The sequence below is a fragment of the Dromiciops gliroides genome, chromosome 6 (assembly GCF_019393635.1).
Source record: "Dromiciops gliroides isolate mDroGli1 chromosome 6, mDroGli1.pri, whole genome shotgun sequence".
NCBI lineage: Eukaryota > Metazoa > Chordata > Mammalia > Microbiotheria > Microbiotheriidae > Dromiciops > Dromiciops gliroides.
This window is the reverse complement of record NC_057866.1, coordinates 276,086,585-276,108,775: the sequence shown is the minus strand read 5'-3', so window position 1 is coordinate 276,108,775 and position 22,191 is coordinate 276,086,585. Positions and strand designations below refer to the sequence as shown.

The window sequence follows — 22,191 nt, the reverse complement described above, 5'->3', positions numbered from 1 at the left end:
ATGCCAGGCTAACATAACTTCCCTGGGTGGGAGGGCTTCAGGCTAACGTTCTCTTTGACTAAAGCTTCTTAAAGAGTACGGTGATGCTACCAAGATGGGGTGCCAGGGGGCCACATGCCAGACAGATTCAGATCAAGTGGGATGGCAAGCCTCAGAGCAGCTTTGAGTGGTTCCTTGTTGGTGAGCCAGCAGGTCTCCAGTGGAGCACCCCGGGGATCTGTGCGTGGCCTTGGGTTACCAAACCCTTGGACCAAGGACTTCCAGAAAGGCACAGATTGTATGTTCATCAAATCTGCGAGGGACACAGCAGGAAGGGGCAGCCAACAAGCAGGGGACAGACTCAAGAAGCAGGAAGAGGGAGACAGGCTAGAACATGGGGCTGAAACTTTGAAGCTGATATTCAATAGTGACAAATGTAAAGTCTTACATTTAGCTACAAAAAATCAATTTCAAAGTCTTAAAGGGTGGGAGACATAATTAGATGATGGCTGGTCAGAAAAGGATCAGGGGTTCTTAGGGGACTGCAAGCTCAGCAGCAGTGGGCAGTGTGGCCACCAAGAAAGGCTGTTCCACTGTCCTCTACCCCAGTGAGACTCCATCCAGAGTCCTGGCCCCATCCTGGGCACCCCAGTTTAAGGAGGACACTGGAAAACAAGAGAGTTCCTGAAAGGAGGGCAAGCAGAGTGGGGAAGTTCCCGGGTCCAAACCACAGGAGGCTCAGTGGAAGGAACAGGGCTTGTTCAGCCTCAGGGAGAACATGTGAGCTGTGGTCAAGCCCCAGAAGAGACTCCACTGGTCCTGTTTGGATACAGATTCCCCCCTCTCCACCTCCTCTCAGGCCCCCGGGAGAGGGGATGGGCTCCTCCCTCTGTGGCCGGCTCCAGCAGAGGCTGCAAGAACCCCGTCTATCAGCTCTATCACATTGGAGATTCCTTGTGGGGAGTGGTTGGATTAGGCCTGAAGAGGCCTCCCCTGCTTTCAAATGGTGCCACTGAGGAAGAGTCAAAGCAGTAAATGCCCAGGAGGGAAGAAGCGCCTCTTCCCACCCCACCCCCCAACCCAAGGTCTAAATGAGCTCCTGAGGAATCAATCAGTCAATCGACAAACATCCGTTCACAGTGCCAGGCACTGCAGACACAGAGACAAAAAGAGGCCCCACCCTTAAGGGAGATCAAGGTGTATGCCAATGACAGAGTGAAAAATAGAGAAGGACGGAGTGATCAGTAGGGGAGAAAGGCCACTATGGTGGGGGAACCAGACGTCCCTCCAAGCTGAGCCTCAAAGGGAGCGAGAGATTCCAAAAGGAAGAAGAGGGAGGGCAGGTCGGGCAGGGGGCACAAAGGCCCGGCGGCCACTTCCCTATCCAAGGCAACGTGGGAGGGAAGTAAAAGTGACGCTCCAGGGGACAGGCACGTGTTGGACCGACCCAGCAGCAGCGCCGATGAGCCTGTCAGGTCAAGGATGAGGACGCAGGCTTGTGGAGCTGAAGTGACTTGCCCATGGTCAAGCTCTCGGTCCCAGGCGGGATCTGGGGAGGGGGGGGGGCGGTGCTAAACAGACACTGCCTGAGGACACGCTGTGAGGCTCAGGCCGGGGAAGGAGTCAGGGCCAGGCGCTCAAGGTTGGGGTTCTTTCCTTTACCTCAATAACTAAAGACCGCTCTGGGAGAAATAGGTATCCTGGAGTGAGCAACCTGAGAAGGACCCCCGGAGGCAGCCCCAAGGTGCTCCACAAAGAGAGGGCAGGATGGACCCAGGGATCCCAATCTCCTCCCTCCAAAGCCTTTACAGGATGCGCTACCCTGACTCCTCGGAGGCCCTGGGAAGACTGTACCCCAACCAACTCAGGCTCAGGCAGGCCTGGAGGCAGCTCAAACCCTGGAAACGGGCACGGGCCACAAGTCAAGCCGGCACTTATGTCCTGTTGATTGTCAGGACTTCCCAAAGTGATGGAAGACCACCAATGATGCAGAATGAACCTCAAAGTGCATCATGGGAGTAGCCCCCTCCCCCTGCCCCAGACCCGGATGTTAGACATTTTACCAGCACACCACTGGGCTTAGTAGAGATGAGATCCCCGGCTTTACATATTTTGTTATTTTTAAACAGGATCTGACTCAGGAAGAATGCCTCCTTTGCGCTCCTGCCCCTCAGTCTCCCAACAAGCCACGGAGAGGGGAAAGCCAAGCAGTGAGTCCCCGTGCTTACCAGGCCACTTGGGAAATCCCGCGGAGAGAAACCGCAAGGATGTGATAGTCGGCCCGCTTTCTGCTTTCTGACCGAGGAATCTGACTGTCAGGGTGGCAAATGGAAGACACTGCCGGGGTCGGTCCACAGGCTTGGAGAGTGTGTTGTATTCGTAGAGATAAACCTGCAAGAGACAAGCAGAGAAAAATGAAGGCTGGTGCCCAAGCCTCCTCCCACCCGCCGGGATCCACAAGAATAAAAAGCAGCGCTCTGCAGCTTTAAGGTTGGCAAAGCCCTTGACAAAGAGAGGGAGGGGCCATCATTATCCCCCTTTTCTGGGTGAGGAAACTGAGGGAGAGTGATGTGCCCAGAGCCACACAGCCAGTCAGTCCGTGTTGGGTAAGATCTGAACTCAGATCTTGCCGATGCCAGGACCACCATTCCATTATCCGCTGAACCAACCATCTTCCTTCCCTCTTTCCCTGTGTAGACTCTCAAGTAGCATCTGCTTCGTTGCCTCCCCAGATCCCCACTTCAACCCCCAATTTAAAAAACCTCGAAGCTTCTAGGACCCCTTCCACATACACCAGTGTCCTCGTTAGGCCTCGTTGCTGTCTCATTTATGTCTCCCTAATGTCAGCCACAGCATCGGCGGATGCCGAAAGGAGACGGTCGACAGAGCCCCTGCAGAGGTTTCACTCGGCCTGCTTCTGGTTACCTAGGAAATGACGGTGCCTTGCCTGCTCCTGACGCAGGCGGCCACAGAGAACACCACCTGTGGGAGATGCCCGGAGGCAGTGGGGAGCAAAGCACATCCGGGTCTTGGAGCACGGGGTCTCTGGCCCCTCATGTCTCACTTCCCTGGGCTCTGGGCTGCTCTCTGTGGCTAGAGAGAGGCTGCACAGGGGGCACAGCTATAACTCCCCCCATACACACACATAGGTATGTATGTATGTATGTATCTATGCACACACAAATGTATGTGTGTGCCCATCTCGAGCATCCACTCCAGTCTCCTCCTGCACACAGACGCTGCCCCATTTCCACCCCTCGTTTGGACTTCTGTCCAGCTTTAAACACTTCACAGAATTCACCCATTGATTGGTCTGGATGAGTTTTTCCCCCAACGGCTCCTTCAGCTGGGGTGAGGGGGGCCTGAATCTGCTGTTTTTATTATGCAGAGTAACGGGCTTCATTCTCACTCCTCTGTATCTATTCCAGGCACTGAGAAACCCACTGCTTCACCAGCCCCAGCCAGGACTGACCTGGAGAAGGCTGAGGTCCTGTTTTGCTGCTGGACGAGAGAGATCACCACCAGACCAGCGGGGAGTCCCCTGACGGAGCAGGCTGCCCCTCTCCTAACAGAGCTGTGATGGGCCTGGGCACCAGAACGAGACACCGCTCAGCATGTCCAACGCAGGGATCTGCTTTGCTTGATGATGTCTGTCTGTTCCCAGGGCGGGTGGGAACATGGCTATTGGGAGCATGCTCAAAGGAAAGGGGGCACTGATACCTTCCTTTTTCTAATGCAGAGAAGAGAATCAAGGGCCAAAGGAATCCCTGACAAGCAGGAGCCTCTCAAAACCTCAGGCCGATTCTCTCCTTAAAAGGACCAACCAGCCTGCACAAGCAGAGACATGCCATCTCACGCACAATTAATCCTCTTGCTCTGTCCGACTTTTATACCAAAATGTCACTTCCTGAATAAAACTCTTTAGAAAGTCTCCATTTCATATTAATTGGCATCTAAAATGATTTTTGTAAATAATCTTCCACTTTAATTCTTGGATTTCTGGCTAATGAAAAAAAAATGGAGGATTAGTTTTCTTGGTTTTGCAGGCTAATGGGGCAGCGCTACATCTGGAATCAGGAGGACCTGAGTTCAAATCCAGTCTCAGACACTAGCTGTGTGACTGTGGCCAAATTAACCCTGTCTGCTTCAAATTCCTCATCTGTAAAATGAGCTAGAAAAGGAAATGGCAAACCACTCTAGTATCTTAGGCCAAGAAAGCCCCTAAATGAGGTCACAAAGAGTCAAAAACAATTGAAAGTTTACATGACTGCTGGCTTAACAACAATAAGAACATGCATTTCTATAAGACTTTGAAGGTTTGCAAAACGCTTTGTGAGGATGCTGATGAAACAGGTGAGGGCCACTCACTCAGTCCACAACCGAGGTGGTAGGATTTGAATGCAGGCTTCTGGTGACTCCATGTCTGGTGCTGGAGAGCCGGTCATCATGATGCTTCTGACGCCTCCCACGTGGTGATAGTGCCTGCTCCATTCCCTATTGGTCCTGTGATTTCCACCCTATTTTGGGGAGCCGATGAGCTTGATGTTCCTCAGTGTTGGCAGCCTTCAAAGATGCAGCTGGGAGGCTTCTGAGTAAGTCCTAACATCTTCTCATTTTCCACTTCATCTAGGGTTTCTTGAATATTCACAATTCCCTTTTCTTGGTCCTTTTGGGCTGATCAGTTGCTTTCTGGCTGTTAAGACTACATGGTCTGAACACACACGTATAATCAAAATCAAACTGCTGGCCTTCTAAAGGGGGGGCGGGGGTAGGAAGGAGGGAGACACAAAAATTTTAAAAAGATTTCTAATTTTTTACATGTAATTGGGAAATATTTAACAAAACAAAATAATTCTTAAAAAGAAAAAAACCTACATGCTAAGATTTGTCCATGCATATCTGCAGAGAAAGAATGCTCCCCTTGAGAAGAGCTGCAGCTGCATCCCACGGGGTCAGGGACGTCACCTCACTCCTTGAGTCCTCTCTCCCAGACCATCTGTCCTTCTTTCTCTGATTCCCCACATTCCAGGGGCCCTGCTGAGGTCTCCAATGACTTGGACACATTCTTTTTTTTTTTTTTTCAGTGAGGCAATTAGAGTTAAGTGACTTGCCCAGGGTCACACAGCTAGTAAGCGTTAAGTGTCTGAGGCCGGATTTGAACTCAGGTCCTCCTGACTCCAGGGCCGGTGCTCTATCCACTGCGCCACCTAGCTGCCCCCACGGACACATTCTAATGGCGCTCCCTGTCCTGGTTACTGTGGTCTGTCTAGGACATGACCAATGTCCTGGCTTTTGACCATGTGCTTGTCATCTCTCAGCTCCAACTTCATAAAGGCCCCAGCTGACGCTGACACTGACGCTGACATTTCCTGCGCAATGACCACAGTGGCCTCCTGAGTCGTCTCCTTTTTTCTAGTCCTTCCCCTTTTTCAGGCTCTGCCCACGTGGGCCACGAAATACAAACTGAATCCTTCTTCCATGGGATGGCTCTTCGAGAACGAGCAAAGAGACACGGCGACCCCCTGCCTGCCAGTCTTCTCTTGCAGGGCTCCAGCTTCCTCTAAATGATTCGCATATAGCATCATCTGGAGGCCTTGTAACATCCTCATTTCTCTCTTCTGAATGCTCTCAACTCAACACCCTTCCTAAAACGTGATAGCAGCACACACATGCACACGCACAGAGTGCTCATTCATCTGTCTGTGATAGAGCTCATCATTTATCCATCCATCCATCTACCCACGCACCCATCCATGCATCCATCAGCCACCCACCTATAGAGAAAGACAGCACAGAGACAAACAGAGTCACTGATGTCGACATAAACATCAAAGGTGTCCTTGAAGATCCCAACAGGAAGCAAGCAAGCTTTCTCAAACAATACGCTGCAGCAAGCCACATATTAACTGTCCCACGATGAATGAAACATTCTGGGAGAGCCGGGTGCCCATAGATCCATTATCTGCGGATCCTGTGGAAGTGCTGAAAGTTCTCTTCGAACAGGGGTCTATCGTACCCTCGCTGAGAACACTTAGGAATCCTCGCAGGGAGCCATTGTTGGGGGAGCACTGTTCAGCATGTATCGGGGGACCAAGATGGGACAAGGTAAATGTGACCACACTGCTATGTGCAGCTCACACAGGCAGAGCATGAGACAGACAGCAGGCAGAGCATGAGAATATCTTCATCCCTGCAGCCCAGGACAGGAGAAGAGCAAATCCACGAAGCCGAGAAAACAGAGGCGCGGCGCTTTGGTTAGTGAAGCCAAGAGTGTCCATTGACCTTCAGACCTCCCGGTGTGCGCTGCTGCCTAACCAATGAAGCTGGGAATGTGCCCACTGCCAACACCCCCGGCTTGTAGGGCTTCCCCGTTAGAACAGCAACTCCTGGGGGCAGACACTATCTTTGTATCCCCAGCACACAGTAGGGGCTTCATCTATGCTTGCTGATCCAACAAGGGGGTGGAGTCCAGGTCTGCTCGGACGAGGCTTTTTCTTCATTAGAGTAAAGTCTCCCAGCACGCACATTCCCTCCTATCGAGGCACAGTGGCAGCTTGTGCACGACTCAGTCCCCGAGTTTCCAGGCTCGCAGAGAGGTCTGGTGACTCGACCAGGGGTGCACAGCCACTGTGTAGGAGGGGCCAGATTTGAATGCTCCCGGCCTAGCTGTATTTCCTCCTCACCACACGCCACCCTCCTCTATCAGACTACATTTCAGAAAGGAGTCCTAGAGGATCTCGCAAGCCAAAGACCAGGCAGGGCAAAGACGCATCTCTGTCCTTGCTCACCAAGGACAGCCGGTGTTTTCCCCAGGCCAGAGATCAGAATAGCCTAGAGCCAGCCAAGCGAGGGGCAGTTGGGAGGGGGCGGACCTCTACAATCGCCAACAATCTGAATCACGGAAGCCCTGACCGTTTCACAAGCCTACGTGCTGTGGGCCTCCAGGTCAGAGGCTGCCAGGCCACGAGCAAGCCCACAGAGCCTGTGGTCAGGCAGAATCCACAGAACCAGGGTCTCTGTCCTTACAGGCCCATTTCCAGCAAGCCGGCTGAAGGGAGGAAAGAGGCGGCCACGCTTTTTGTTCCACAGGACACGCGGGATGTGGTCTCTCAAACCTCAATTAAAATCCCTGGGCTTGGAGAACCAGGAGGGAGTTCTGAAGAGCGGGGTCAGGAGAGGCCCAGCTCGAACCCGAAGCTTCTGTGACCGACCCCGGGCTCTGCCCCAGAGCTGGGCATTCTAGCTCTGGTTTTCACTAGTTGTCGGAGCATTGGCAAGGGATTAAAAAGGATGATGACCACTGACATTTGTTAGGTGCCATCGGGAACCTCACCACAACTCTGTGAGGAGGGGCGACTGTTACAATCCCCGTTCTACAGAGGAGGAAACTGAGGCAGACTGGGGGGAAGGACTAGGGGCCCCAGCTAGGAAGTGTCTGAGGCTGGATTTGAACTTGTGATTCCAGGCCCAGCACTCTGTGTGCTGGGGTGCCCTCTTCCCTTTGGGGGCCTCAGTTTCCCTACTTTACAGTTCATTAGTTTTTTTTTGTTTTGTTTTGTTTTGTTTAAATTAGGTAAAATGACAGGCTGTACTGAACTGGCCTCCCCAGCTGTCCCACCTCTGACTTCAGTGGGAATAATTCAAGTAAATCAAAGCCTCTTGGTAGAGGTGAACACAGCTCAGGCCTTGGAGTCAGGAGGTCTCGAATTCAAATTCAGCCTCGGACACTTCCTAGCAAGCTCCACACTCTGCCTCAGTTTCCTCCTCTTTAAAGGAGGGGTGTTGTGGGCATCAGACTGAGGATATGTGTATGAGGCATGGCCAACTTTAAGGCGCAGGATCCTCTCCGTGTGAACGGTTATTTATTGTTGTGGCTACCGTCACGGCTGATGAGGTGACCCTACCCCGGAAGCAGCCCCAGACCCTGACAAGCAAGGGAAGGAGAGGAAAAGGAGCACGTACGGCAGAGCCGCTGGCCTGCTGCTCAATGGGGTCTCTGGGGCTGGGGACGAGGCGCGACATGTGGCAGTCGAAGTTGGGGGAAGGGTCCAGGCCCTCTTTGTTCTTGTCCACCATGGGCTGGATCTTCTTCACCTTCCCATAGAGAACCTGAAGGAGGGAGAGAGAAAGCGTCAGATGGTGGCCCCTGCCCAAGCACCAGGACCACAGCTATGGGCAGGGAAGGGCATGACTGTCATGGCAGGAGCGACCACACCCAGTGACTGGGCCTGGCAGACTCCTGGAGGAGGGCTGGTGGTGAGGGTCCACTGCAGGTGCTGTGCTCCCTCCCCTGGGGGCTCTCCCCTCCACACGTGTATGCACCCTCTCCCCTCCCCCCTCCATGAGGGCTTTCCTGATGCCCCCAGTGCTTAGTGCACCTGGAGTGCACCTCCCCACCTGGAGAATTCATGATTTATTCTGTCAACTTTTGGCATGGAAGCTCTCTGAGGGCAACAACCCTCCCCCGCCCCCTGCCCTGTCGTCGGGTGCCCGGTACTCAGAAGGTGCTCAATAAATGCTGGCACGGCCACCTGCGTGCTCACCTTAAAGATCACGAGGTTGTCCACATGGCGCTTCCGACTGCGTGCATAGCTCAAGGCGACGTCAGCGTGCCTGAACAAGTAGACACCCAGCAGGGGGTTGCCGAGCGCCTTCAGGGTGGACTCCCGGACGCACACCCCATTCTGGTACATCCGGGACCCGGCGCTTTGGGACACGGCCAAGAAACAGTAACGTTCCTCCAGCTCGCGGCCTCGCCGGCCGCATTCCCGCATCTCCGATCTGCAAGGAACCGCCGAGGGTGAGGGTCAGTGGGAGCCGGGCCGCTGGCCTTGGGGGCAGATGGCAAATCTCGGAGGAGCCCTGGCCAGGCCAGGAACCAGGAAGCCCACAACCAGAGAATGCCCACCACCCCCATTCCCACTCTGGCACGTTCATCCGGCCTCTCACTAGACTCCTCTGGTCCTCGAGGGTGGCCCAGAGGGCCCCAGGACCCTCAGCCTCCTCTGCTCCAGGGCCTCAGCCCCCTCCCTTATAAAATGAAGGGGTCAGACCCATTGGCCCCCATCAGGTAGCAAGCACTCCATCAGTCTCCTTCATGGTCCCTGACCGAGAGATGAAATCTGCCAATGTCTCAGAGCAACTAATCTGGGCCCACAGGCAGGGCTGCGGGTAAAGATGGTCCATAAGCCCAAAACAGGTGAGAAGTCAGGCCTGGAGACCCACTGGGTGGAGGTGGACACCCCAAGCCAAGGCAGGCGGGGATTCAAAGATCCTCTCAGGGATACTCCACACAAGGGAGAAGGGAAATCCTGCAAAGGGCCCAAGGGAGAGGCAGAAACAAAACAGGAAGGCGGCCCACCGGGAGGCAGACAGGGTCCTGGGGAGCTCTGGGGTGACAGGGTTGGGGTTCAAGAGGAGGAGGAGGAGAGGGCAGGCCTGAGACCTGAGCAGGGAGGCCACTGGCCATCTTGAAGAAAGAGAGGCAATCGGATGGCAGACGTCCGTGCATGGCAGCGGGTGGGTCTCAGCTCTTCTAACCAGGGGCTGGTATCATGAACCACTGACCCCCGTTTCCTTGCACATACAACTTCAAAGGGGGATTGGGCAACCTCTCCCTCTCTAAGATTCCCCAGCCTGACTCTCGGGGCTGACCCGCTGGCACCCCCACGCCCCACTTCACCCCCTGAGCCTTGGCAAGGGGAGGAGGAGGGGACGCGGTCACCAGCTGTACCAGAGTGACCGCCCAGCGTTACACTTTCTAGGGGGAACAGCATGTTCACAGATAAAAGGAAATGGAAAATGTACACAATGTGATGTGGAGACAGAGGAGGCCCCGGAGGGCATGGGACAGCTGCTGAGCCTGCAAGGGGAGGAGAGTGACAGCACCAGCAGCACCCCCGCTAAATGGACAACCTCCGGAGAGCTCTGGGATCGCCGGCGGCCCAGCACCGAGGTGAGTCAGGGCAGGCCGGAAGGCTCTGGGCACCAGCAGGGGCCCTGCTAGGAGGCTGGGCCTGCAGCCGGCAAGAGCCAGGAAGTATGGGAATTCATTTCCTCAAAGGGGCTCCAGAAATGCTAGTCATCAATGACTACAGGTACATGTCATTATTTTCAATAGCCAGCATTTCCGCAGCATCTCAAGGTCTGCAAAGCATTTTACAAACGGGGGAGCATCATTTGTGTTTCCTTTTCCTCCCGGATGGGGTCCAAAGGTTTTTCACAGATGAAAACAAAGGGAGGATCTCCTGAGAGTGGGTTGTATGGGGGGTTATTTTCTGAAGAACCCCCTCTCTGATGGTCATTCCCAGCTTTTTCCTAGGACTTTGTCTGGGGCAGTCACTGCACTGGCCAGCCCCTCTCGTGGCCCACCCACCTCACTGGCGCAGAGGGGGAAGTGATCAGGTCTGGTAAGTCTAGGACACGGTGTGGGCCTTCTTTGGAGTGCTCACACTGGCCCATTAAAGGGTCACAATTTCTCGTTCCTTTCCCAGCTTCTGTAAGAAGACAGCCTGTGTCTCCGAGCACTGCCTAAATGCTACTATTGGCAAATTTCCACGTTTGCCGAGTTACAAAAAAGGGAAGGAGACGGCTTGTTCCAAGGTCATTCTCAGAAGCCACTGTTAGCGTGTAGAATGGCTGGGCTGCCTCATCTGAGACTAGGCCCTATGGCCCAAGGTCACCGAGGATGTGCCATCCTTGGGAGAATCAGGCCTCTCGATAACAGCTCGCCGGGCTTAGCGGGGACGGGGATGTTAGATGTCTGCCAAGGCCAGGGCCTCTGAAAGATCAACCCAGTGACAGGTGCCTTAGAAAAGACCATGTGCAAGGTCACCCACAGTCCCAGTGGCAGAAACAGGCCAGCGTGGAGACAGTGGTGACCTGTGACGGCTCAGCCGTGTCTCAAAAGCCCACTCCTCACGTTGATGGAACTCACCTCTTGGAAGCAAACTTCTTCTCCAGATATTCATTGTGAATCAATTTTGTTTCCCCAAATTGCCAGGATGACGGCAGCTCACAGCTCAGGTCAAGTCTGCACTGGGAAAGGGTATGGCTGATGGAACTGTACTCCCTCTGATTGGTGTGGCAAGATGACAAGTACACTGCGCAAGCCAGAGAGAAACGGAGGAGAGCCGTGAGCCACCGAGACGGCTCCTCGCAGCCCCTGCTAGCCAAGAGTCATTCATGGAACAGTCTCCCTGCTCGACTCAATTGTGAGCTCTATGAGGTCACAAACTAGGCCTTCCCTTCCTCACCTTAGAGCTCAGTGCTCTCTCTGAGCACAGAAACAGCTATCACAATTCAGCTTCACTTAATCAATCACTGCTTCCTTCATTCACTCACTCCTTCACTTCTTCATTCACTCCTTCATTTACTTCTTCACTCACTCCTTCAATCATTCACTTACTCCTTCACTTCTTTATTCACTCTACTCATTCATTCACTCACTCTTTCACTTATTCACTCCTTCACTCCTTCCTTCCTCCCTTCCTTCCATCACTCCTTCACTCACTCCTTCATTCACTCCTTCACTTATTTGCTCCTTCCTTCCTTCTTCCCTCCCTCCCTTCCTTCCATCACTCCTTCACTCACTCCTTCACTCCTTCCTTCCTTTATCACTTCTTCATTCACTCCTTCATTTACTTCTTCACTCACTCCTTCAATCATTCACTTACTCCTTCACTTCTTTATTCACTCTACTCATTCATTCACTCACTCTTTCACTTATTCACTCCTTCACTCCTTCCTTCCTCCCTTCCTTCCATCACTCCTTCACTCACTCCTTCATTCACTCCTTCACTTATTTGTTCCTTCCTTCCTTCTTCCCTCCCTCCCTTCCTTCCATCACTCCTTCACTCACTCCTTCACTCCTTCCTTCCTTTATCACTTCTTCATTCACTCCTTCATTTACTTCTTCACTCACTCCTTCAATCATTCACTTACTCCTTCACTTCTTTATTCACTCTACTCATTCATTCACTCATTCTTTCACTTATTCACTCCTTCCTTCCTTCTTCCCTCCCTTCCTTCCATCACTCCTTCACTCACTCCTTCATTCACTCCTTCACTTATTTGCTCCTTCCTTCCTTCTTCCCTCCCTCCCTTCCTTCCATCACTCCTTCACTCCTTCCTTCCTTCTTCCCTCCCTTCCTTCCATCACTCCTTCACTCACTCCTTCATTCACTCCTTCACTTATTTGCTCCTTCCTTCCTTCTTCCCTCCCTCCTTTCCTTCCATCACTCCTTCACTCCTTCATGCCTTCCACTCACTCCTTCATGCCTTCAGCGTGATGTAAAAACAACCTTCCTAAGAACTTGAAGCAGCCTGGGCTGCCCGGGGAGGCAGGGAGCCTTCAGGCAAAGCCTTGGCTAAGCCAGAGGTGGGTTCAGCTGGGTGGCTTCTGAGCCTCCCTCCAGCTCTGAGACCTGGGCCTATGGCTTGAGATCCCCAAGTCCAAAAGGTCCCAGCGCCACAGGCTTGAGAGCAAGAAAGGCCCCCTGGAATTGCCAAGCCCCACCAGAGAAGGGGGAAGGGACCAGTTTGGCAAAGTCACTCAGGGGGCACCATCAGGTGTAGACATGGCCAGCAGGCCCATCTAAGTTGGGACTGGGCTCCAGGGGCGCTCCCCTCGACGCCTGCTCTTGGGAGTCACCCAGGTTCCCCTACAACACCAAGCACCCACTTACGGGGCCCGTGCCACTTGGCCGGGGGAGGCTGAGGCCCAGCAGAGCACTGTGTGTCCAGAAGGATGGGGAGGCACTACGTACCATCCTGCTGGGACACTCCTCTGAGAAGGGGGCTTTGGGCACCCTGGCAGATGAGGGACAGTGTGGGCTGAGGGAAAGTCCGGTGCCTGGGCCATCCATCCTGGCAGATGGGAAGCTCCCCAGAGATTCTGCTCTGCATGTCTAGAGCGGCCAGCCCAGGGACTGGGGTGAGACAGCCATGGCCAGGAGCCATGATAAGCCAGTGGGCCCGGGCCTTCTGGTGGGAAAAGGCCCCTCCTGCCCCCTTACTGGCTGGCCAGCCACGAGCAAACAAAGGTGATAGCTCAGAGGTGTCATAGGTGGGCCGGGCCCTGGGGACCAGGGAGGCCGGGGAGCCGGCCCCATCTCTCGAGTCTGAACTTAGAGATTGAATGGGGGAGAATAAGACTGGGGACGAGGTGGGGCAAGAGGACGGACGGGCCACTACCTTTCTCAGCTGTCCTTCGGATCTTGGGGATGGTAAAGTTCTTCAGAGAGTGGGCCTCGAGGCCAGAGCTGGACCGAGGGGCCACAGAGTCGCGGCAGGGGGCACCGCGATGGCTCACAGACTTGCCGCGCTTGCTTTCTTTGGCTTCCATTCTGGTGCTGACCTAAGGGGCAGTGAGAAGAGCCCGCTGACAACCAGCCCTCCTCGGAAAGAGCCACACGAGAGAGTCCGGGTTAAATCCTGGGGCTGGACAGCAAGGAGCAGCAGGTTCTCATGGCTACGGTCACACGACAAAGCATGCCCCAGCTTGGGGGTGCAATGGCGAGTGCCGGCTTTGGAGACAGGGAGACCCGAGTTCAAATCCTGTGCCGGACACTGACCAACTGGGTGACCCTGGGCAAGTCACTAATAACCTCTCCACCTCAGCTGTCTCATCTATAAAAGGGGAATGATAATAATGGGATCTGCCTCCTGGGGTATTTGTGAAGATCAATGGGATAATATTGAAAAGCCTTGTCCACTTTACCGGCAACCAGGAGAGGCTGAAGGTGTGTGGGGGTCTGGCACTGGAGCTGAAGAAGGAAGGAAGCAGGGAGGAAGGGAAGGAAGGAGAGAAGGAAGAAAAGAGGGAGGGAGGGAGGAAGGGAGGGAAGGAAAGAGGGATGAGGAAAGGGAGGGAGGAGGAAGGGAGGGAGGACAGGAGAGAAGGAAGAAGGGAGGGAGGAAAGGAGAGAGAGATGAGGAAAGGGAGGGGAGAAGGGAAGGAAGGAGAGAGGGAAGGAGGAAGGGAGGGAAGAAGGGAGGGAGGGAGGAGGGAGGAAGGGAGGGAAGGAAGGAAAGAGGAAAGGAGGAAAGGAGAAAGGAGGAAGGGGAAGTTCTAGACTGCCAGTGAAGTCATCTTGCGGGAATGGGCAAGAGAATCAAAGGGAGAAGACTCGTGAATGCTGTGGAGGGGACCACAGGAGCACAATCAGCTCGTGGATATTTATCAGCAAGCATTTATTAAGCACCTCCTGTAAGCCAGGCACGACGCTGAGCTCAGGGGAAACCAAGGCCACCGAGAGCTGACTCGGGGCAGCATCACTGAGGGAGTGACCTGGGAAGACCCGAGTAGTAGCTGCGGGATCCTGGATAGGTCACTGAACCTCAGTGAGCCTCCATTTCCTGCCCTGTAAAATGGGATCCCACCGGCAGCCCCCTCCCAGGGCCCAGGTGAGGATCAAGGGAGACGCTGCAGTAAAGCGCTCTGAAGTGGTCAGTGTCGTTGCACTCATTCTAGGAAGGTGACACGAGGGCAGAGGGCAGAGGGCACGCCTGCTGCCTGCAGAGCCCCACTGTCCCCAATCCCAAAGTCCACGACTCGCGGGGAATAGTGAGAGTCTGATGGTTCAGGAAGCACTAGACACCTATTATTTCACACATCCTCACAACGGCCTGGGAGGGAGGCGCTCTTGGGACTTGCCTAGGGTCACTCAGTGTATGAGGCAGTATCTGAACTCATGGCTTCCTGACTCACAGCCAGACACTCTGTCCACTGTGGCGTCCCGGGCCGGGGCCCTCACCTTCCACCTCGCTTGGTTCCTTCAAGTGACACTTTTAAGAAATGGCATCGGTCTTCTAGTGATGCTCTTGCTCATCAATGGCCAGTGAGGGATGCCTGGCCTGAGGCAGCTGGGGGCGAGGCAGTGGACAGAGCTCTGCAGTCAGAGACCTGAGGCCAAGTCCAGCCACGGCACTTCCGAGCTGTGGGACCCTGGGTAGGTCACGTCACCTCCGCCTGCTTCAGTAGATCTCTCCAACAGTGTTTCTACTGACCTGTGGGATTCTGGCATTCTGGGACATGGGAGATGAAGGGCTCAGGCATTCCTGGCTTAGGGCGGGCTGCAGCAACCCACCAAGGTGCCAAACACTGCCTTCTCCCACCCCATAATCATCAAACGTTTTAGAAAGGGGGAGGAAGAAGGAGGAGGGATGCCCTGGGAAATAAGAGGAGCTAAACCCCGCCCCCCCCAAAAAGACTGAAAACAGTCATCCCTAGCTGGTCATTGCCATCCCGTATGTGATGAGAACCCAAGTGTGACTATGTCAATACTCAGCTTCACAAGCCCCCTTTGCCTCTAGGACCAAAGAAAACCCTTCAGTTGGGCTACTGAAGCCCTTCACCAGTTGACCCATGCAGCTCTTTCACCAGACTATGCCCTGTGAGGTCACCTCTGTTCCAGCCTCACTGACCCTACTGGCCGGAATGTCCTTTACGGGGCATTCCGTCCAATTTCCAGCCCTTTCAACTGGTCTGGAATGCCTCTCCTTGACACACCACCACCGCTCAGAATTCCTGGGCCCCTCCGAGGCTCTGCTCATGTCACGCATCCCATGGGAAGCCCCCAGCATGAATGCTCCCTCTGTCTACTAGAAATTATCCTCTAAGTTCCCATCTGTCCAAAGGTTCGGTCTCCTGGCAGAATGAAAAACCTACAAGAGCCAGGCCTGTTTTTGATTTTTATCTCTGTATCCCCCACACCTAGCTTAGTGCCTCTCAGGTGGTGTGTGCTTAATAAACATTGGGCCCAAGTGCACTGGACAGCACATTGAGCGGCATCTATGTAGAACCTTCGGATAACGCAACAGAGAATCAATGGCCATGAACAATTTAATAGAGGAAAACAGTAACAAACACTGAGAAATGTCTATGTCTAGTCATGTCTGTGTGTGTGTCTAGTCTATTTGTGTGTGCCTGTGTATATGTCTGTGTGTGTGTGTGTCTAGTCTATTTGTGTGTGCCTGTGTCTGTGTCTGTGTCTGTGTCTGTGTCTAGGTCTAGGTCTAGGTCTTGATCTCTGTCTGTGTCTGTGTCTGTGTCTGTGTCTGTGTCTGTGTCTAAGTCTAGGTCTAGGTCTTGATCTATGTCTGTGTCTGTGTCTGTGTCTGTGTCTTGGTCTAGTCTGTGTCTGTTTCTATGGCTGTGTCTTGGTCTATGTCTAGGTGTTGGTCTAGGTCTAATCTCTGTCTATGTCTGAGTCTATATCTATGTCTACATGTCTAAGTCTCTCTGTGTGTCTACATCTGTGTCAACGTCTGTTTCTGTGTCTGTGACTGTGTCTGAGTCTGGGTCTGTGTGTGTGTGTGTGTGTGTGTGTGTGTGTGTGTGTGCGCCTATGTCTGTGTCTTGGTCTAGTCTGTGTCTGTGTCTTGGTCTATGTCTATGTGTTGATCTAGGTCTAGGTCTAATCTATGTCTGTGTATATCTTTGTCTATGTGTATGTCTCCATCTCTGTCTCTCTGTGTGTGTGGCTACGTCTGTTTCTGTTTCTTTTTGTGTCTGTGTCTGTGTCTAGGTCTAGTCTATGTCTGTGTATATTTATGTCTATGTGTATGTCTCCATCTCGGTCTGTGTGTGTGTGTGTCTATGTCTGTGTCTACTTCTGTTTCTGTTTATTTCTGTGTCTGTGTCTAGGTCTAGTCTATGTCTATGTCTACGTCTGTGTCTTGGTCTACATCTGTGTCTAGGTCTATGTCTATGTCTATGTCCTGGTCTGTGTGTATGTGTATGTGTATGTGTATGTGTATGTGTATGTGTATGTGTATGTGTATGTGTATGTGTATGTGTATGTGTATGTGTATGTGTATGTGTATGTGTATGTGTATGTGTACGTCTATATCTGAGTGTGTCTACGTCTTTTTCTGTGTCTGTGTGTGTCAATGTCTCTGTCTTGGTCTAGTCTATGTGTCTATGTCTATGGCTATGTCTGTGTCTACATCTTGGTCTACGTCTAGACCTAGACCTTGGTCTAGATCTAGGTCTAATCTATGTCTATGTCTGTGTCTATATCTATGTCTATGTGTATATCTATTTCTATGTCTATGTGTGTCTACATCTCTTTCTGTTTGTGTCTGTGTCTATATCTGTCTGTGTCTAGGTCTAGTCTATGTCTATGTCTATGTCTGTGTCTTGGTCTACATCTGTGTCTAGGTCTATGTCTATGTCTATGTCCTGGTCTGTGTGTATGTGTATGTGTATGTGTATGTGTACGTCTATATCTGTCTGTGTCTGTGTCTAGGTCTAGTCTATGTCTGTGTGTGTCTACGCCTGTTTCTGTGTCTATGTGTGTCTATGTCTATGTCTGTCATGTCTGTGTCTGTGTCTACATCTTGGTCTATGTCTACGTCCTGGTCTAGATCTAGGTCTAGTCTATGTCTATGTCTGTGTGTGTCTAGGTCTAGTGTGTCTATTCTATGTCTGTGTGTCTGCATCTGCATCTGTGTCTATGTCTATATCTATGTCTACATCTGTGTCTTTTATCTATGTCTATATCTTTTTCTATGTCTATGTCTGTATCTATATCTACATCTATGTCTGTGTTGGTATATCCATTCTGGGCAAACAGGGCAGATAAGAAAACAACCTTAAAAATATAAAGAATACATTAAAATTTATATCCAGTTTCCAGAGGACAAGTGTACACACTATGTACAACAGAGGGCAAATGCATTTTAATCATTGCTAATCAAAGGGATGCGAATTAAAATGGCACTGGGGTACAACACATCATCAAACTTTCAAAAAGCAGGAAAAACAATGAGACACATTGTTAACATCAGTGCACATTCATTGTTGATGGAATTGAGACTTTCTTTTGAATTTTCTTTGAAAAGCCATCTCGAAGTCCAGAGTAAAACTGAAAAAACAGAGACTGTACTTTTTCAGTCAAAGATGGCACCCCCTGCTGGGGGGTGGGGGTGGGGTCTTGGCTAAGCAGAGAAAGTCAGTCTCTGAGGCCTCAGAAAAGGGGAGAGAAGGTAGGTGAGATATTTGTAAAGCACTTTATAAGCCTTAAAGGAAAGGCTAACTATTATACTAATAGAACTAATAAAATGTTACTTCAATTAAAATGATGTCATTAATTCTATTGTTATTATTATGTACCCTCTGAAAGCCTGGGAGAAAAGAGCAGGAAAGACCACTTCTGCAGGAAGCTCATCCTGACCCTTCACCTCACCTGGGCAGACAGCCCACTTGGGCTTCAGCCCAGAACGAGGGTCAGCCAGGGCACTGCCCAGGGAACACTGGCCCATTAAAGTCCCTGTGTTCTGGTTAGAGAACAAAAGAGCAGGGAATCCACACGACTCTATATGAATCAAGGACATGACATAAGGAAACAGCTTACCTGCCTGGTCTTGTCTGGTGGCCTGGCTCGGAGAACCCCACTCACCCCTAGGAAGAGAAAGAATGGTCAGCTGCCAGCATTCTCTCTGGCCCCATCATCCCTCTGTTTCCCTCCTGCCATCTCTCCCATACTTCACCAACCATATGGCCACTGCCTCCTAGTCCCATCCTATCACAGTGCGTAATGGTATACAACAGGTGCCTAATATCGGTTGATTAAACTGAAGAGAAAACAAATTTAATAACACTCCTTCCCAGTCACATGCAATGCCAGCCCCTCACTGGGATGGGGCAAGATAGGGTAAACAGAGTGAGGGATATCTGAGATCTGGGGGACCCTGGACAGGTCTGTCCCCTCTCACACTCTCAGCAGCCTCCTCACCCTCAGAATGAGAGGGTCTGACTCAATCCCCTAGAGTTCTTCCTTCTGACACACAGTCACTCATGACCCGAGCTGACCCTCCCAACTGGTATGTTCTCCATGCCTATGATATCATAAGCACCCTCCTGTGTGAGCTAGGGAGTGAAAGGTGCGCTACCTAGCAGTCACCAGAACTCTGGGATCAGGCAGGGGCTCCCAGCAGACACAGGAGGACCCCAGGGGGAAGGCAGGTGCCCCTCGAGCAAGGCTTTCTCCCCTCTCTCTCTACTCATTTTTTCTCCTTTCTTCTTTCTTTTCCCCTCCCCATTCTTTCTCCCCCTCCCCCTTCTCTTCTTTCCTCTCTTTCCCTCTCTCCTCTTCCTGCCTCCCTCCTCTTTCTCCCTCACCCATCCCCTTCTTCTCTCTTCCCCTTTCTTTTCTCTCCTTTCTCTCCCTTCTTCCCTCTCTCCCCCTATATTTCCTTCCTGTTTCCCTCTTCCCATTTCTTCTCTCCCCCTACCCCTTTTCCTCTCCTTTATCTCTTCCCCTTCCTTCTTTCTCCCTCACTTTCCTTCCTGTATCCCAGCTCCCCTTTCCTCATTCTCTCTCCCCCTTTCCTCTCTCTTCCCTCTCCCTCCCCTTCTTTTCTCTCTCCTCCTTCCCCCTATCTCTGTTTGAGTGAGGTTCATTTAATTTTATCTTTTGAAATTCTGACCTTGACAAATGCCAGCAAACATGCATTTCTTTGTACAGAGAAGGGGTTGCCCAGACAGGAAGCCAAGAGGTGAAATCTGGCTTTTCTAAATAAAGGATTCGGTGAACTTGGGCGCCCTGGTGCCTTGGCGCTCATCTGGGTCCCTGAGAGTTGCCTCTTTTTTTTTTTTTTTTTTTTTTAAATTTTTTTTATTTAGTGAGGCAATTAGGGTTAAGTGACTTGCCCAAGGTCACACAGCTAGTAAGTGTTAAGTGTCTGAGGCTGGATTTGAACTCAGGTACTCCTGACTCCCAGGCCAGTGCTCTATCCACTGCGCCACCTAGCTGCCCCCGAGAGTTGCCTCTTTAATGCCCACCCCTAGACCCAAGACCTGCTGGGACCCTTCCAGTGGGCATTTGGAGGAATTCTGGCCAAGAACCCGCCAAGGGACTCCATAGCCAATGCCTGGGCACTTTTCATGTGCATAGAGCAGCTGAGGCAGTGTCCCGAGGCCAGAGGACCAACCCAGAGAGGAGGAGGTTAGAACCTGGCAATCAGGGGGGGCTTCCTGGAGGAGGGGGGAAACTGTGCCGGGCCCGGAAGGAAGTGGGTGAATCGAGTGAACCGAGATGGAGGGAGGCAGACACAGTGCAGATGTGACCGAAGGTCCAGTGCCTGCAGTAGAATGATGAATATTTGGGAAGCAGAGGGGAGTCCGGCTCAGCCAAGGTGAAAAGGGGAGGAACATCAGTTTGGGAAGGGAGAGCAGTGGCCTCGAATGTTAAGCCCAAGTATGAATGCCCGCCCCTGAGGAGGCATTATGGGATACCCCAGGACCAAACAGAGAAAGACTATTCTGGAGGCCACGGGCAGTGTGTCAACAAGGCCTGCGTTCAAATCCAGCCTCAGACACTTCCTGGGACAGTCATCTAACTTCTGCTTGCCTCAGTTTCCCCATCTGTAAAAAGCATGTTCCGATCCCCTCAGCGGACAGACCGCTAGGCTTAAGAGTCAGGGACACCCAGCTCCAGTGCTCCTTCAGTTCCTCTTTAAATGGAAATTGAAGGCACTTAACCTCCGCCTGCCTCAGTTTCCTTGTCTGTAAAATGGGGATAATATTGTGAGGCTTAAACGAGATGACTGTAAAGAACTCAGCTCAGTGCCGGGTACACAGAAGGTGATTAACAAGTGCTTTTTGCGCCCTGTCCCCAGCAGAATATACTGTTAACAGCTAGCAGTTATCTAGCACTTGAAGGTTTATGAAGACCCTCAGAATATCTAAATGCTAGTTCCTCCCCTTCCCCTTGGCGGCTAACATCTCTCTATGTGCATTTATTCCCTCCTTGTTCATGCTGGACAGCGTCGTCTTGTCCTTGCTTTGTCCCCTTCTAGAAGGAAGGGCAATGTGTCACCCTCCGCATGAGTGTCCCCGGAGCCCAGCACAGTGGCTGCCCGGGGAGGGGGGGTGTTGTTAGTACAAGAACACCCTGCTCCAGGGGACCCTCAGGGAAAAGAGAAGGGAGTCTTCCCTGTTGGAATCCTGTTCTGCCAAAGGCCCGCCCGGTCCACATCTGAGGATGTGAACCTAAGGCGAGGGTCCCACCAAGACAGTGTAGGGGGCTAAAATTCTAGCTCTGCTATCTAAAATCTAATGAGTGGTCGCCAATAAATTATAAGCTTTAGCAAGAGTATTTAAGTGTTTAAGTATTTATTAAAGAGCATTAGGATCAGAGAGAAAGGTAAAAATCTAACTGTTTCTAAGAGACCCCATCATCCGACCCACCATGGTGAGGTCAGGAACCAAAAGAGGAAAAAACCCTCTGCCGGCGTCCACCTCCTACTTCGTGTCCTCCTCCCAGAAATGGGAGGCTCCTCAAGTTGATTGGCTGGTAGCCTTGATAGACAGCACCCATGAGCAAATGTCACTCCCTGATGCCAAGGACCTTGACCGCATGGCTTGTCCGCCTTCTCCAAATGGCTCCGGAGGGACGGAGAGGGCGCATCACTTGCCTTGGTGCCACAGCCAGTCTGGGAAGGGGGAGACACGAGCCCAGGGCTTTGGGATGCCCAGGCAGGCTCTGTCCACTACACTGTGCTAATCTTTCCATGCTGGCAATAAAGACTGAATACTGGTGACACCCACGGTGCTCTTGGGGGTGTGAGGGGTGTCGCCGGGGCTCTGCCCAGGCCCCCTCCTGTCCTCCCTGTGTACTGGGTGATCTCATCCGTTCCCTTGGTTTCAATTGTTGTCTCTATGGAGATGAGTCCTAGAACACCTTGTCCAGCCTAACCTCTCTCCTCCAGCCTCCCGTCTCCAATGGACAACTGGGCACCTAGAACAGCATGACGGGCGGACATCTTCAACCCAACGGGTGCAAAACCGAACTCCTTCTCTTGCCCCCTAAACCCTGCCCTCTTCCTAACTTACCACCCGCCTCCCTGTGCCTCAGGCTCCCAATAAGAGGGTCATCAGGGACTCACTGGGCACTCCTCCCTCTCTCTGTCGCAATGTGGCCTCTGTGGCATTCTCCTCTGCCAGTGCCTTGTGGAAATGGATTTTGATTTGGGGACCCTGCCTTTGGACTGAGATGAAAAAGCCTTAGGCCCTCAGGGGTTTTTTCTGTGTAAGAGGAGCTGGGGCCCTCCCCCTCCGCTTCAGCTGGGGGGGGTGGATAAAGTGAAAGTTGGGGGGGGGTGGATAAAGTGAAAGATGGCGTGAAGGAGAAAAAGAGTGAAAGTTGGAGAAAGCCTGAGCGTGCCCTAAGGCAAGAGGCGCACAGGCCCTTATCATATTAAAAG

The 22,191-nt window shown here is 52.3% G+C and overlaps 1 protein-coding gene across 1 annotated transcript in view; it reads right to left on the bottom strand.

The window, feature by feature from the left end:
• TEX15 (testis expressed 15, meiosis and synapsis associated) overlaps positions 1-21,750 on the bottom strand; it is a 37,237-nt gene extending 15,487 nt beyond the window's left edge. Inside the window, exons 1-10 of the mRNA XM_043972384.1 lie at positions 21,684-21,750; positions 18,339-18,385; positions 18,171-18,261; positions 14,989-15,149; positions 14,362-14,448; positions 13,174-13,336; positions 10,916-11,081; positions 8,523-8,760; positions 7,942-8,088; positions 2,208-2,370 (exon numbers count right to left, since the gene is read on the bottom strand). Coding sequence (XP_043828319.1) covers positions 2,208-2,370; positions 7,942-8,088; positions 8,523-8,760; positions 10,916-11,081; positions 13,174-13,336; positions 14,362-14,448; positions 14,989-15,149; positions 18,171-18,261; positions 18,339-18,385; positions 21,684-21,750 — 1,330 coding nt within the window. The remainder of the gene's footprint in view (positions 1-2,207; positions 2,371-7,941; positions 8,089-8,522; positions 8,761-10,915; positions 11,082-13,173; positions 13,337-14,361; positions 14,449-14,988; positions 15,150-18,170; positions 18,262-18,338; positions 18,386-21,683) is intronic.
• Positions 21,751-22,191: the final 441 nt, after the last annotated feature.